At 29.7% G+C, this 14,720-nt stretch overlaps 5 protein-coding genes across 6 annotated transcripts; 2 read left to right on the forward strand and 3 right to left on the reverse strand.

The window, feature by feature from the left end:
- Positions 1-778: 778 nt before the first annotated feature.
- LOC115886441 (39S ribosomal protein L20, mitochondrial) lies at positions 779-1,502 on the reverse strand. The gene is made up of 3 exons (XM_030905590.1): positions 1,352-1,502; positions 1,188-1,298; positions 779-1,133 (listed from the first exon to the last, which is right to left on the reverse strand). Exons 1-3 carry the CDS (start codon positions 1,436-1,438, stop codon positions 879-881), a joined length of 453 nt encoding a protein of 150 aa, XP_030761450.1. The 5' UTR covers positions 1,439-1,502; the 3' UTR covers positions 779-878.
- Positions 1,503-1,735: 233 nt separating this feature from the next.
- LOC115886400 (protein asteroid-like) lies at positions 1,736-3,732 on the forward strand. The gene is made up of 3 exons (XM_030905527.1): positions 1,736-3,270; positions 3,520-3,578; positions 3,695-3,732. The coding sequence occupies exons 1-3, from the start codon at positions 1,736-1,738 to the stop codon at positions 3,730-3,732; spliced, it is 1,632 nt and encodes a 543-aa protein (XP_030761387.1).
- Positions 3,733-6,719: 2,987 nt separating this feature from the next.
- LOC115886444 (CKLF-like MARVEL transmembrane domain-containing protein 4) lies at positions 6,720-9,955 on the reverse strand. 2 transcript variants are annotated; one of them, XM_030905593.1, is made up of 4 exons: positions 9,805-9,955; positions 8,931-9,077; positions 8,599-8,868; positions 6,720-7,398 (listed from the first exon to the last, which is right to left on the reverse strand). In XM_030905593.1, the coding sequence occupies exons 2-4, from the start codon at positions 9,066-9,068 to the stop codon at positions 7,252-7,254; spliced, it is 555 nt and encodes a 184-aa protein (XP_030761453.1). In that variant the 5' UTR covers positions 9,069-9,077; positions 9,805-9,955; the 3' UTR covers positions 6,720-7,251. The 2 variants fall into 2 exon arrangements, with proteins under 2 accessions (XP_030761453.1, XP_030761454.1); XM_030905594.1 differs by lacking the exon at positions 9,805-9,955 and adding an exon at positions 9,146-9,238.
- A 194-nt stretch (positions 9,956-10,149) lies between these two features.
- LOC115886442 (protein asteroid-like) lies at positions 10,150-12,669 on the reverse strand. Its single transcript, XM_030905591.1, has one exon. It carries the CDS (start codon positions 12,548-12,550, stop codon positions 10,256-10,258), a length of 2,295 nt encoding a protein of 764 aa, XP_030761451.1. The 5' UTR covers positions 12,551-12,669; the 3' UTR covers positions 10,150-10,255.
- Positions 12,670-12,771: 102 nt separating this feature from the next.
- On the forward strand, positions 12,772-14,567 carry LOC115886443 (protein-S-isoprenylcysteine O-methyltransferase). The gene is made up of 5 exons (XM_030905592.1): positions 12,772-13,078; positions 13,156-13,426; positions 13,478-13,587; positions 13,644-13,751; positions 14,027-14,567. The coding sequence occupies exons 1-5, from the start codon at positions 12,893-12,895 to the stop codon at positions 14,201-14,203; spliced, it is 852 nt and encodes a 283-aa protein (XP_030761452.1). The 5' UTR covers positions 12,772-12,892; the 3' UTR covers positions 14,204-14,567.
- Positions 14,568-14,720: the final 153 nt, after the last annotated feature.

A 14,720-nucleotide genomic window follows, 5' to 3' on the forward strand; every position in this document is an offset into this window, starting at 1 on the left:
AAAATACAACACAGGGTGGTCCAACTGTTCAAAAAACCTTCATACCGGCTTTTATATTTGAGATTTTCAATCCAGTCATGTGTGTGGGCAATAATAGTAAAGTACATTTTAAAAATATTTCAAATGACAGACTACAACTGTCACTGTCATGTGTTCTCTCGCTGGACAGACTTTACTATTAAAAAAATTAAAAAACCACCATTAACTCCTAAAAAAACAATATTTTTTCCAAACAGATTTGCCTGTGAATGACTAGTGTGTGTCTAGATTTCTAAAGCCACTGTGACGCGGTTTTTTTTGCTCGTATGGCATATTTATCTTTGTGTGTAATTTGTCAGTTGAATATTCTGGTAATATCTCACATAGAAGAAAAAAAATATTTTTTTAATATAAATTTAATTAAATTTTAAAATTGCCTTCCAAAAATCATTTATGGTTTAAAAGACTATACATATATAGAGCTCCCAAACTGTTTTAAATTGTTAAAAATAACAACTATTGACAAAAATGATAAAAAATATTCCTAGAAGATTGAGCTGACATGGAAATATAAATGTGCAAAACTTTTTCTAGATGATCACAACAGTTTAACATAGCATGCCAATCAAAATATTTGTCCAATGAAAATCTGAGACATATTTTTCTTCAGAAATGCTTAAATTCCTTTCTAATATAGTGCCTTAAGACAGGTAGTGCTTTAATTCCATCCTGTTTTTGTTTATAGCCTATTTTTGTTGTCTTGTACATATTGTGTCTATGAAATAAAATAGATTTGTGATATTTTTTATTTTGTTTATTTTTCCTAACATTATCATAATAAACTTAAAAAATACATATGTTTTTATGTACAGAACCACTACTATCTAAATTACACAGAGTTAAGTCTTTACCAATGACCCTTTTGTGATAATTCTATCAACTTCATGCTGATTGTTGATCGAAGCCAATCCATCATCTATAGCCCTTCTCTTAGCGATATCGGTTAAAGCTTTAAATGTATACGGCTCCCAAGCAGCTAAGTTAGCTAATGTTTTTCTATCTAATAAAATATCTGAACGATACAACGACTCCCTGAATACATTATAATCGATATCGTGTTCCATACAACCAGCTACTATTCTAGTTTGCCAAAGCTTAAAAATATGAAGATGTTATGTATATTTTTTGGCAAAATTAATATTACTTACATTTCTCATGTCGATTTTCTTCAATATTCTACCTTTGGTAGCGTAACGTAGTGCTCTGTGAACATATCGAATAGCGATACTATAACAATTGCGTTTTCTACCCACAAAATGCTATAAAAAAAGTTGTTGAAACACTGAAAAACAATGTCTTAAAATTTACTTACGGCAGCTAGTTTGAAAATCCTTCTTTTACGCCAAAACTCATCGGGTCCTCGAGATCTTACAAAATTCACTGCTGTAGTAAATACCATTTTAAAGAAAATTAAAGTTTTTCCAAAAAATCGAAAGGAATATAGGTTAGTCACTGCAAGCCAAAAATTCTTCTTTTTTTATATATTTTGGCCACAGCTGCCAAAGTATCATGGCAGTTTGGACATACAGCCAAGGCAAAGAGTATATTAGACTTATCTACTCTTTGGTCAAGTAAAGTAAATTGGACATGTGTCTCATCTAGGCAGGAAAACCATATTCGAAAAAGATGAAGAAGAACAAGTTAACCTCAAAAAATAATTCTTTCAACTAGACAAAAATAAATAAATACTATAAACATGGGAATAAAGGGCTTAACAAAGTTTATAAACGATAGGTCAAAAACGTACTTTGAAAATTTCGATTTGCACGACTGTAATTTAATAATTGACGGGCACAGTATTTCCTGTCAACTGTATAACTGGAAACATTGGCATTTCGATACTAGATCAGCAAATTGTTATGGAGGTGATTACGATAAATACGCCTTTGCAATTGAGGCATTTTTTCGCAATCTCAGTGAAGTAAATGTCACCCCCTACGTAGTATTTGATGGAGGGTTCGAAGAGAAAAAACTTCCCACAATCATGAAACGTATGCAGGACAAGATTAATACAGCTGATAAGTTAAATCCAACTTATGAAAATGAAAATCCACATCACGTAGTATTTCCACTAGCATTAAGAGAAGTTTTTAAGGATGTTGTGAGAGAAAGAGACATTCCACTCGCCATGTGTATATACGAAGGCGATACAGAGATTGCCAGTTTAGCTAAGGAATTAAATTGTCCCGTTTTAACATTTGATTCAGATTATTTTTTATTTGGTTGCAAGTATATACCTTTTAATTCCATAGATAACAAAGTACTTACACGTAATGGGCGCTCAGGGACTTATAAATGTATTCAATGTAAACTATATGAAATTGAAAAATTACTATCAGACTATAGAGGACTTCGAGAAGAGACACTTCATTTACTGCCGGTTTTATTAGGCAACGATTACATAGATGAAAGTGTGTTTATACCATTTTTAAACTCGATACATATAAAGGATATGTCATTTCAAAGAAGAATCCATTCTTTACTCCTATGGCTAAGGTCTGAAACCTTAGAATCTGCAATTCAAAAAATTCTAAGCCATTTTAAAAATCCTGTACAACGAAACTCAGTTTTAGATAACATAGGTAAGATAATTTCAGGATATTATTATACTGACAGTAATCTAAAGAAGTATTTTAACATTGAACCTACTAAAGGAAATAAGAACAACAAACCTTTTAATTTTGCTGCTTTAAAAGACAAAATATTGAAAGACCTTGGGACTGATAGGACACCTGTTGAAGAAAATGAAGCAAATGCAACTGAAAATGGTATTAATACTAATCCTGAAAGAAACCATCATTTATTGTTGGAAAATAAATCACAAAATCCTATTTCCAAAGTATTTACAACAAACTACAGTAAATGTAAATATCCCTCTTCATTTATGGATATATTAACTCAAAACAAGTACTACTGCATACCTCAGGTCGAAGATCATGCTAAGAAACATTCTCACATTCATTCCTTAGAATTGCTGTGTTCCATCCATAAAATTCTGACAAATAGTGCAGCAAGTGAATTCACAGTGGTAGCTAGAGATGTGGGAACATCAGTTAAGTGTTTTGTTCAAGAAAAATATAATTTAGAAGTGCCAAATTTGGATGAATTTGAACAAAAACCGCTGAACGAAAGAAGAAAAGTTTTATACGATATTTTAAAAATTGACAGTAGTATTGAGTTGGTTTTAGATAGAGTTCCTGAGGAATGGCATTTATATTTGATCGCCTTAAAGTATATTTTACCTAAATTAAATTTCTCATATTTGTTTATATTCTCGTTATCTATGTGTTTCATTATATTAAATTATACTGATCGGGCTATAGGTTACTTTAGATCAGTTTCTAGATTTAGAAGTAGATATCCTCAAATTCCCTCTGAAAAAGTTCAGAATATTAAAATAGATAGAGGCTGTTTTAATAATTTTTCTGTTAAGGAACATTTAATATTTATGGATAAACTAATTAAATTTTTTGAATTCAGTCCAGACAGGTCTATTGATGTTGATAAAAATTTGCTGCATTATATGGCGCAGGTTCAAAGTACTTTGTTACACATAAAATACCTTAATTCTACATTGAACTTTCCTTACCCTAACTTATTGATACACAGAATTTTTAACGGTACGTTTATTTACAATTCAACTAAATATTTTCAGAAAATCTATGCAAGCAAAGGAAAAAGTTTTTTGGATGAATTTTTTCAAGAGTGTCCTAACATTCGCGATGGTTTAAAATATGTTTTAAATGTACAAAAGACAATTCTAACAAATAATTGAAGTCAATAATATACAGATTTGTTTAAACTATTATTTAGATAAAGATTTTGGAAATAAAGCGATCAGATTTATTTTTCCAAGGCTCCTTGATTAAAAATTAGTGTTTTTAACAGCCATGGTTCTCTAGATTGAAATTTAAAATGCAGTTTTTTAAGCAAAAATGTCAAAAAAGTTGACATATGATATGTCATTCTATTCAGAGTGTCATTTTCTATAGAATAAAGTAAAAATATACTGAGGGTGCAATTTAAAAATCAAAAACTGTAGTCATTAAAACAGGAAGTGACCAAAAATAATCCTAATTTGTGGTACATATGGGTAAGGTTTATATGACATTTGTATAGGCATAAGTACATAAGATTATTATTATTATAAATATTTTATATAAGATTTTATAAATAAAACATCAGAAATTATTAATATTTACCTTTATTTTTATGCTTTAAGTAGTTCTTATGTTAACAAAGTTGAATAAAATCAGTCAATACCAAACAACATTAAAAATTGCTGAGTAAAAAGATATTATAAGAGCACTTTTCTGTTCTATCAAACTTTGTTATTACAATTATTAAAGTACTTAATATTACAAAATGATCGAAGAAAAAACGGCGTCAGCGATGGCTATGAAATAAAAATCGCTGTCATTTAATTCCCAGCCAACTAGACGCCGTTTTTATTCGATCATACGGTATTTCTAAAAGGTTTCTGTGATATATCTAGTCACTTATGGTGTACTGTATATTAAATATATATCTTTAATATTAAATTGTTAACAAAATAGTGCATTAAAGTGATACAAATCTGCATAAAGTATTTTTATAAAAGTTTGTATAAAGTCGCGTATAGTTCTGCAACCAAAAATACATCAGATATTTATAAATATCCGTTCCTAAATACCGTATAATCGAAAAAAAACGGCGTCACAGTGGTATTTGAAATAACAATTTATGATAATTTCTGTCTAGACATGACATTTATTCAAAAGTTTATTAAAATAGATTAGTGTCACTTGCATAGGTCACTTGCCATTTCTAAGGTTACTGTGGCGCTGTTTTTTTTTTCGATTATACGGTGTATTATTTGAAATGTGTCTGTATGTACAAAATAACGTTATAATATAAATATATTCATCAACATTCAGATCGTTGTAAGTTTTTATGGACCCATAACAAGAAAACAAGTAATATTGTTATAAATTACAATAAAAAATAGCTATATCTAAAATAATATACAATAGTTATGCAATGTACAATATCAGTTAATAAGTATACACAGGGTGATTCGTGAAGAAATACTTACGCGAAAAAGTTCAGAATATTACTGAAGAATATGACAAAGCACTGACACTTCCTCATGAATCACCCTGTATACAACAATCAATGCCTTTAAAAAACATTCCAAAATATAGGCACTCGTTGTAAAATGTGTCCTTGGTTAGCCAGTCATGAAATATATTATTGCTAAGCATTAAATATTTAAGAATAATATAAAGAAATAAAAAAAGCTATGAAGATTGATATGTTATACAATAACAGGAAAAGCAAAGTTAAATAATAAATTAATATATTGAAAACCAAACGTAACAAAGTTTAAAAAAATAACAGTAAAAAAAGTGTGCCACCTTAAAGAATAAACCGGTAAATAATCAAAATGTACAAAGTTTATACGAAATAAAGTTAATGAGATTTTTACATTTTTTTAATGACAATTTTCTGTCATTTATGGGTTTCACCATCATTAAAGACTAATAAAATGAATTAAACATATATTAAGTCTAGTTAAAGAAATATATACAGGGTGTTTACTACGTAAAGTAAAATATTTAAGAGGAAGAAGTTGTAGTACATTATCTGTCATCATTAATTCAGGACTCAAGAAAAAAATACATGAGTAACTAGTGGTATAGTCTGTAAAACGAATAACTTTGAATTTGACAGTTCCCGCGGGCTTTTCTAGTGTAAATTTTATTAGGTTAGCAACTTGCGGCCATGCTGATGCAATGCCGTCTCTAATAGAACAGCCTCCGAGCGAGATTTATTACGTCACGCTAGTTAGATACTACGGATTAATTATGTTGTAGAATACATGGAAAACATAATTGTTCCTCGTATATGTAATTTTTTGGATTATATTCGACACTATTTTTTTCATATGACACAACACTGATGAAGGCTATAAACGTTAGCTATAACGTTTTTTTAAACCAACAAAAATAATGAAAAGCCAAATAAAAACTTAATCAGCGTTTTTCCCGAACCTAAATTTCAAGAAAATCAAAAATTTTAGAATAATTTTACAAATAAAATGACAGCGATCTTTATTTCATAGCCATCGCTGACGCCTTTTTTTCTATGATATTGTATTATTTGCAAATATAATTTTTCGAACATTGATGCTTGCAAAATATACATATAAATTTTGTGAATGGAAATAATAATATATCACTATTAGTAGATATTGAATGTTTTTTGTTAAATTAGATCGATTTTCAAACCCCAAAATTTAAAATATATTTTACATTTTTACCCATTATCTTATGTACCTATTCATTATTTGTATATTGTAAAACATTTATTAACTGTATATTATGTATATTTCATGTAAACTATATCATTCTTAAAATACAAACCAAAAATACGAGGAATAATTATGTTTTCCATGTATTCTACAACATATTTATTAATCCGCGGTATCTAACTAGCGTGACGTCATAAATCTCGCTCCGTGGCTGTTCTATTAGAGACGGCATTGGTCTGATATTTAGAAATGTCAAAGGCTGATGACATTTTACTTTTGTCAGTTATGACATTTCGCGTTGATTTTTGCAAGAAGAGAAAGAACTGTCACTTGTTTTATTATTTTCCTTTTCTATTTCACGAAAGTAAAAAGAGTTACCTATCTGATTCGTTCAGGCACTCATTTTAAAGAATATCAGTAACTTTTTGGACAGAGAGATTTTATATTTGCCACGTTGGTAAAAAATAACGGTCAAAATTCGAAGTTATTCATTTTATAGACTATATAAATCTTATTTTCCAAAAACCATGACAGTGGCGGACCTAGAAGGTATTTTTAAATATTATATTTGAGTAAAATGTATAATTATGGCACGTTTATTTGTACCAAATTTGAACTCCTGGTACCTGGTAAGTTCTTTCTAATAAACATAATTTTTCACACCTTTTTCTATAAATAGCCTTCTATAATGTTTACCTTAGTTAACAAAATACCCTGTATATATTAAAAAGAAGAAATGATTTGGTCTTAAGAGAAATTTTAAACGATAAATGCAGAATACAAACAAGTTGTGGTAACAAATGAACACATTGCTCTCGAATACGTTTTTTAAAGCTTACACGCTACATTATTTACCAAAATGAGTAATACGTTTTCCTTCAGTATTTTTTTCCAGAAAAAAACTCATCCAAAACATTGCTTTATGGATACGCTGATGGACTGGATACCGTTGTAGTTGTTTGTCTGTTCATTACTCTTTCCCCTTGAGCTAGTTGTCCAGACTGGAGAGCTTTGTATTTTAGAAAGCCATCCAAACCGTAAAGGGCCATTCCACAGAAACCGAAAAACTAAATAAATAAAACAAAACTTAGAATTTTCTATTGATATTTGTATGCAACCAGCATTACGCTCCTTAATGAGGCTCCCTCTTTATTTTACATCTATATATTTGATTTTTTTAATCTGTTAGCCCCTTTGGTTAGCCCAAAAAAATAATTTACATAGGTTAGTCTCTTTATAAATATATACCGGATGCGTCTCAAAAGTGGCTCGCTCCTATAACTTTTTTATTTTTTCAGATAAAAAAACGAGATTTGGTATATGACAAAAATTAGGATTGATTGACGTATTCAATTGTTTTTGGTCACTTCCTGTTTCGCCGGAAATGACTACAACTTTTGATTTTTAAATGGCACCCTCGGTATTTTTTCACTTTATTCGATAGAAAATGAGGGTGCAGCCACACTATCCTAAAAACGGCGTATCGGCGTAACGGCGTAATGACCTTGAATAGATTTCCAGTAATTCTATTGGCTGAAACATTCATCTGTCAGAAATTTTATCTGTCAAATTCATCTGTCAAAAATTTCAGCCAATAGAATTACTGGAAATCGATTCAAGGTCATTACGCCGTTACGCCGATACGCCGTTTTTAGGATAGTGTGGCTGCACCCTGATGACACTCTGAATAGAGTGACATATCATAATATGTCAACTTTTGACATTTTCGCTTGAAAAAAAATCGTATTTTAAATTTCAATCTAGAGTGCCATGGCTGTGTTAAAATCTATGAATATACCAAATCTCATTTTTTTTATCTATAAAAATAAAAAAATTATAAGGGGAAACCAGGGTAGGCCACATTTGAGACGCACCCGATATAAATAATAATTATTTCTACTAGTTTAATAAATAAGTTTTATAACAGTTATACTAATAAGAATTGGGGCTTTTATCTGCTAAACATTATTCAAATGCTGTAAAAATAGTACAGAAAAACCACATTTCTTCAAGGTTATTTTTATATTAATTTAAAAAATAGAGCTAAGGAATTATTTTTTAAGATAGAAAAAGTCTATAAATAAATATATCAATATTTAAAATGTAGAGAGTAAGATCAGAGATATAGTAAAAAATGGGCTTCTACAGGGCGATTAGGAGATCATTATTATATTAGAGCTATAAATGATTCTTTTAAAAATTGATGCCATATTAAAAATATATATTGGGATACTGCTTCACTACTATCCAAACGTTTATTAACTTACCCCTGCAGCTATATACGCCTCCACATGAAACGAAACAGCCAAACTGGCAGCTATAAGATACAAAACTGTCCAAGTAATACAATATCCAAGCTCAAACTTTAACCATGGCACTTTATAGAACTTTTCGATCACATGGAACAAATAGAAAGCCAGGAGAATACCTGTGACCCAAAAGGCAGTCATAGAAACAAAATTGAACCACTGACCACGTGAGTGAAATGACCATTGTCCGCTAGCTTCGATGCATATGAATCCGATCAAGTTAATAACCTGAAAAAAATGAATATGTTGAATAACTTTTGTTGATACAACAAAATAAGTGTGATAGTTACGATTTCTGCAATTTTTATGTACCCTGGAAGTGTTCTAGCATAGGAAGAATCAAACCTCAGGGTCGTATCCACTGTCGTACTTGAGGATTTCACAGTAGTTGTGGTAGTGTGCTGGCCTGGAAACCCTGGATCAGCCATCTTCTAAAACTAAAAAATAATAATAAATAATCGAAATAAATTTAAAATTCTATACAAAAATCTGAATTTTTACATACCTAACTTTAAAAAAAACAATTTTTATCAGTCTTATTGTGACCTGTATATTCCAAACATGTTTTTAAAAAGATTACTTTAGTATTTAGATTATGAATAATTAATATTACGTTATACTATCAGTTCTAAGTAAATTTACACTTTGATGAACGTTTTTAATTTATTAAGTGTTAATTTTTTAAAATGTATCCTCTGTCTATTAAATACAAGGACTAACAATAGATGATGTATTAAATGATGCAAACAAGAATTACTAGATTTTCCAAAAACGGCAATGACATCATTTGAGGCGAACGATTAGCCCGAAATAAAAATGCATAAAATCTAAAATAGACCAAGTAAACTAATAAATGACTAAGGCACTAGGATATTTACTTTTGAGTATATAAAATAAAAAAAAATAGATACTATTATTTTTCCTTTAGGTTAATTCAAACAGTTTGTATTTTTAAAACTTAATTAATCACAAATTCCCACGTTTAAACAAGATTCAATTCGATAACAGGTTGAAGGCATGGAAATCGTGAAAATTACACAACAGGTATTAAATTTCCTGATACCACCGATTTTCCTTAAAGCGTTAATCAATTTCTACGTTGTATTTGGGTCAAATTATTGAAAAGATAGATTTAAATATATATTTCTAAAAAATACTACTTACCGTAAGGTACCTACACCTAACAATTTACTGGAAAAAACGGAAAAGAATTTCCTCAACAGAGAATTTTTACGATGTCAACACTTTTGGAGGCGTCCTCGGCAAAAAAAGCAAAAACGCTCGATACAAAACAAACCACTATCAGTTGACAGGTACGTTCAGAATAATTAAATGGGATTTACTGTTATTTTATGAAGCGTTCAGTATGCAGTTTATAATTAATCACTCCCTGCTTGTTCCTAAAAATAGTTATTCAAACATGTTTTCACCTTTTAATACAAATTTATTGGAAAATTATTTTAAAATAAAAAAAAACAATATAGGCAACCAATTAAACATTCAATATTTAAACTTCGTTAGCGCTAAACTATTTTTTTATGGTATATTCGCTCCCCATGCACGATCAATAAAATGTAATCATTAAATAATTAAAATGTTTATTTATCATTAACAACTATGAATTATTTAACAATGAATATAAATTATTAGGATCGATAAAACCTTCATCGCTTTCTTCGTTTTCTTCTATACACGCCGTCTCTTCACCAATATGTTTCACTTGTTTTTTTCTTTTCTTTCTTTTTAGTTTTTGAATAACTTCTAAGTTTGACGAAGTAAAGAGATATTCTATACGATTAAGAATGAATTTTATCTTGTTTAGTATACCAGGACAGTCGTTTAAAAATTGTTCCAAGTAATTTTCAATATTAGTGCGCTTCCTGAGATTATTTGTCATATTGTACACAAAGGTCCCGTCGAAAATCTTGTGAATTTTTAAATTCTCAAAAGGTAAATTTAACAATGAATTCAAGTACTTTACGTGAAGAAATATACTTTGTAACTGGGACATTGAATGCACTAACGTCTTGTCATAGAGTCGGTAATTCGTTTTTAGTTTTAAATCCATTTGAAAATACGAAATCACTTTGTTCATGAAAAACATACAATCTTTCAGTGAAATATCCTGTAAACTTGTATCATCGTTTTTAATAATTTCATTCTTATTAATATTGCTATTCTTATAATTATTGAACTTCTTTTCAAAAGTTTTAGTGGATCTAGAAAAACCTAAAACGGTATCAATATAATTTAAAACATAAAAGCATAAAATAAGAGAAATTATTAAAGCTTTATCGAAAGAACCCTTTTGAAGGGCATATTGAAGAGATACCAAGAATAAATGCCATTCGGTAGGTAATTTATCTAAATTAAGTGGATCAATTTTAAGGACCTCAAATAATATTTGTTTTCTTTCACTTAAGTTTCTAACTTGAATATCCTCAAACGTATATAAATTTTCACTACTCTGAGGCAATTTAGAGTACCGAATACCAGTTCTGCCACATCTAGAAACCACTATCAAACTTTTAAAATGCGTTGGAGTTAAGACTTGGTAAATAAACGATAAAATATCGAGACTAAACACGTGAGAATGTTCACTTTTTGCATCCTCAACTTGAGGTATACAATAATACTTGTTCTGTACTATCATGTCCATGAAAGATGATGGATACTGGCACTTTTGGAAGTTTTGAAGAAATATATTATATATTAAGTCTTCTTTATTTTTATTTTCAATATCTTCTGTCTCAGATTGTCTTTCTTCACAATCTTCACTGTCCTCACCTGCATTATCACTTACACTTTCATCTTTATCTTCAATGTTTTCTGTCTCAGATTCTCTATCTTCAGTATCTTCAACTGCATCATCACTTTCATCTTCATCTTTAGGGTTAAAATAGTAATTTTCTAACTTTCTTTCTATTTCAGTAAATTCCAACTGTAAAGAGTCTTTTTCAATCTCTACCTTAATTCCCAAGTACTCCAATAATTCACTATTAACTTCATAATAACCTTTCATGGCCTCCTTTATTTTTTTCAAAATATATTGTCTCTTACAACTTTTGAATCTGCTTAAGACAGTTTTGATGGCTGTCTCTACTGTTTCATTTTGTAACCAATATATCAAACTTTTGATACGTTTCTGTTGATCGCTTTGATTCGCTGTACATTTCTGTATTTTCAAATTTCTAAGAAATGGGTTAAAAAGAGTCCCTTTTACATAATCGTTACCTAAAATCACAGCTAAGAGTGGTAAGTTAGATCTGTCTAGACCACCGTAACTCTTTAGAAAAGATTCTATATTGTATATCTTGCAGGGGATATATAAAAATGATTTTTTGTTGGTTAAGTCATTTCCCTTTTTTGCAACCAGTTCTACAGTAGAAAAAGGAATGTATAGGCATCCGAAAATATAAAAATCTGAGTCGTAACTTAGTACAGGACAATCCAAAACTTTTGCAATTTTAGAGATTTCCATATCACCCTCGAATTCACACCTGGCAGTTTTGATGCCTAATTCCAAAACAACATCTAAAAACACTTCTCTTAAGAATAAAGGAAATACTGACTCAGATCCTTCTGTGGCTGAACTTAAATGGTTTGCTGCCATAATCTTGTTCTTCATTCTGCTGATTACGGTGGCTAGTTTACGTTTTTCATAACCACCATCAAAGATCACATACGGAGTAATATTGCACTGACGAAGTAGATCGAAAAAACTGTATATTACGTTGGCAAATTTATCGTAGTCTCCACCGAAGCAATCGTTGCATTTACAATGCCATTTGTACAAGTTGGAAGCTATACTGTTGCCATCCAATACCACTTTGCAGTCGTGTAACTTATATTCTTTTAGATATAAATGGGATCGGTTGTTAATAAAAGTAGTCAATCCTCGTACCCCCATAATTGTTACAGTCGAAGCGCCACTTCTAGATTTAAATCATTGTTTAAATTAAAAATATTATGATTTTCAACAAAAAAACTTTCTTTAAGGTTAAAAAAAATCTCGTACCTTGTATTACAGGTTGCATAAACAAACAGTGCTATTATGTTTAACTGGTTGTATAACTTGCATTTAGGACAAATGAACTACTTTTGACATTCCATCTGATTTTGACATTTCTTTTTAGGTGAAATTTGTTTACAAACGAATTTTAAGCAGTTCTTGTTATAAAATGTAAATTAAACGATTAAAATTGTTATTTATTAAAAAGTTTTTGAAGTAGTTTCCAAAATATATTAAAAAATGGCAGCCCCAACAAGAATATGTATAGAACATTTCGGAGGATCATTTTTCGTATTTACTTTAATGGGCTATTTAAATTATTCCTATAATTTAACCACTCTTGGATTTAATATTTTTATATTCTTCATTTCCGGCCTAATGATATTCAGTTTCATGAAAATTATTTTCACTGGTGATGTTTATAAGGTGAGCATACAGTAATATATCATAACAGTATATTTTTTGCTAAACTTTGATTTAATTTATCAAATCCTATACCATAGAATTTTCAGATCGCATGGCGGGCTGCCCTTCTCGGTGGTCTTTTCTCTCTGGGCTTCTACATTTACCTTGTTTGTCCGAATAACATAAAGATTTTTGGTCTTTATATGTCGGTCATGTCGTTCTTTCATGCATCAGAATTCATGGCTATTGCCATAGTTCAGCCGAATCTAGTCTCTACCGATTCCTTTGTGCTAAACCACAGCCCCGAATATACCATAGCAGCAGTCATTTCTTGGGCAGAATTCTTTATTGAAGCTTACTTTTTCCCTAGTAAGAAAAATAATGTTTTTCCTTGCCTTACCTAATAATAATCTGTTTTAGATATAAAGCAACTTTATTTTATTACGTACTTTGGTCTAGTTGTTTGTATTTTTGGAGAAGTTTTAAGGAAACTAGCTATGTTTACTGCTGGCAGCAACTTTAGTCATTTGGTAAATTTCTCATGCGAAATGCCAGTTCATATTTAGAGGGTTAACGTTATTTCTAGGTTCAATATGAGAAAGCAGAAGATCATGAACTGGTTACCACAGGAGTATATGGTTGGTTTCGTCATCCCAGTTATGTTGGATGGTTTTATTGGGCTGTTGGGACACAGGCAAGTATACAGGAACTTGCTAATAACTTCATTTAATTAGAATTTGTTTGTCTAATAACAATAGACAAAGTAATAAAGTAGATAAGTGAAGTGAAAAATCTGTGACAAAATTACAAATTTTATTTGACAGTTGTCAAAAGTCAAACTAAAAAAAGATTACGTGGCAACATTGCGACGTGCATTTGTCAAGTATTTTGATGACATGCTTGCCAACTTTTATTGATTTCCTATACCTATATCCTAGATTTTCAATATTAATAATTATCTTTTTACAGATACTTCTTATAAATCCCATATGTATCCCAGCATATGCTCTGGTCTCTTGGATGTTCTTTAATAAACGAATTTATATAGAAGAAATCACCCTCCTAAACTTTTTCGGTCAGAACTACGTGAACTACCAACACAAAGTTGGTATAGGTCTACCATTTATCAAAGGATACCAAATATAAACCAAATTCAAATTCTTGGACAATGTTAGCTAGCTAAAATATATGACCAATCAACTAAAAATAACTAAAAAAATAATGTTTAATAAATGTTCTAAAAACGAATTTCCAAATTACTAAAATATCTTGTTAATTATGTTTTGTTAAATATTATTAATGTTACTTATGTAGTTAACGTTTGGTTGTAAATACTGACTGATTTAATATAAGTATAAATAATTTTTATTTATGTTTAAAAATTACCAATTAAATTTTGTCTAGCAGTGCTCAAAAAAAGTATTTTTATATTTAAGATCTCTAAATTATTATACCCTTAATGTAACTAAATACTACTTGATGTTGTAAAATAAATATTATGACAATTAAATATTGGGTTATTTTTAATTAAATGATACATAAATGAGTCCAAAATAAACATATATTTTATTACCAATTATAATGCCGATAAATTTATAGTTTACATAATTTTTTTACAAAAAAAAACACTAAAATAAATCTCTTAAATGCCAATGACAATAAA

The sequence above is a fragment of the Sitophilus oryzae genome, unplaced genomic scaffold (genome assembly GCF_002938485.1).
Source record: "Sitophilus oryzae breed Bouriz unplaced genomic scaffold, Soryzae_2.0 scaffold_488_pilon_pilon, whole genome shotgun sequence".
Taxonomy (NCBI): Eukaryota; Metazoa; Arthropoda; class Insecta; order Coleoptera; family Curculionidae; genus Sitophilus; species Sitophilus oryzae.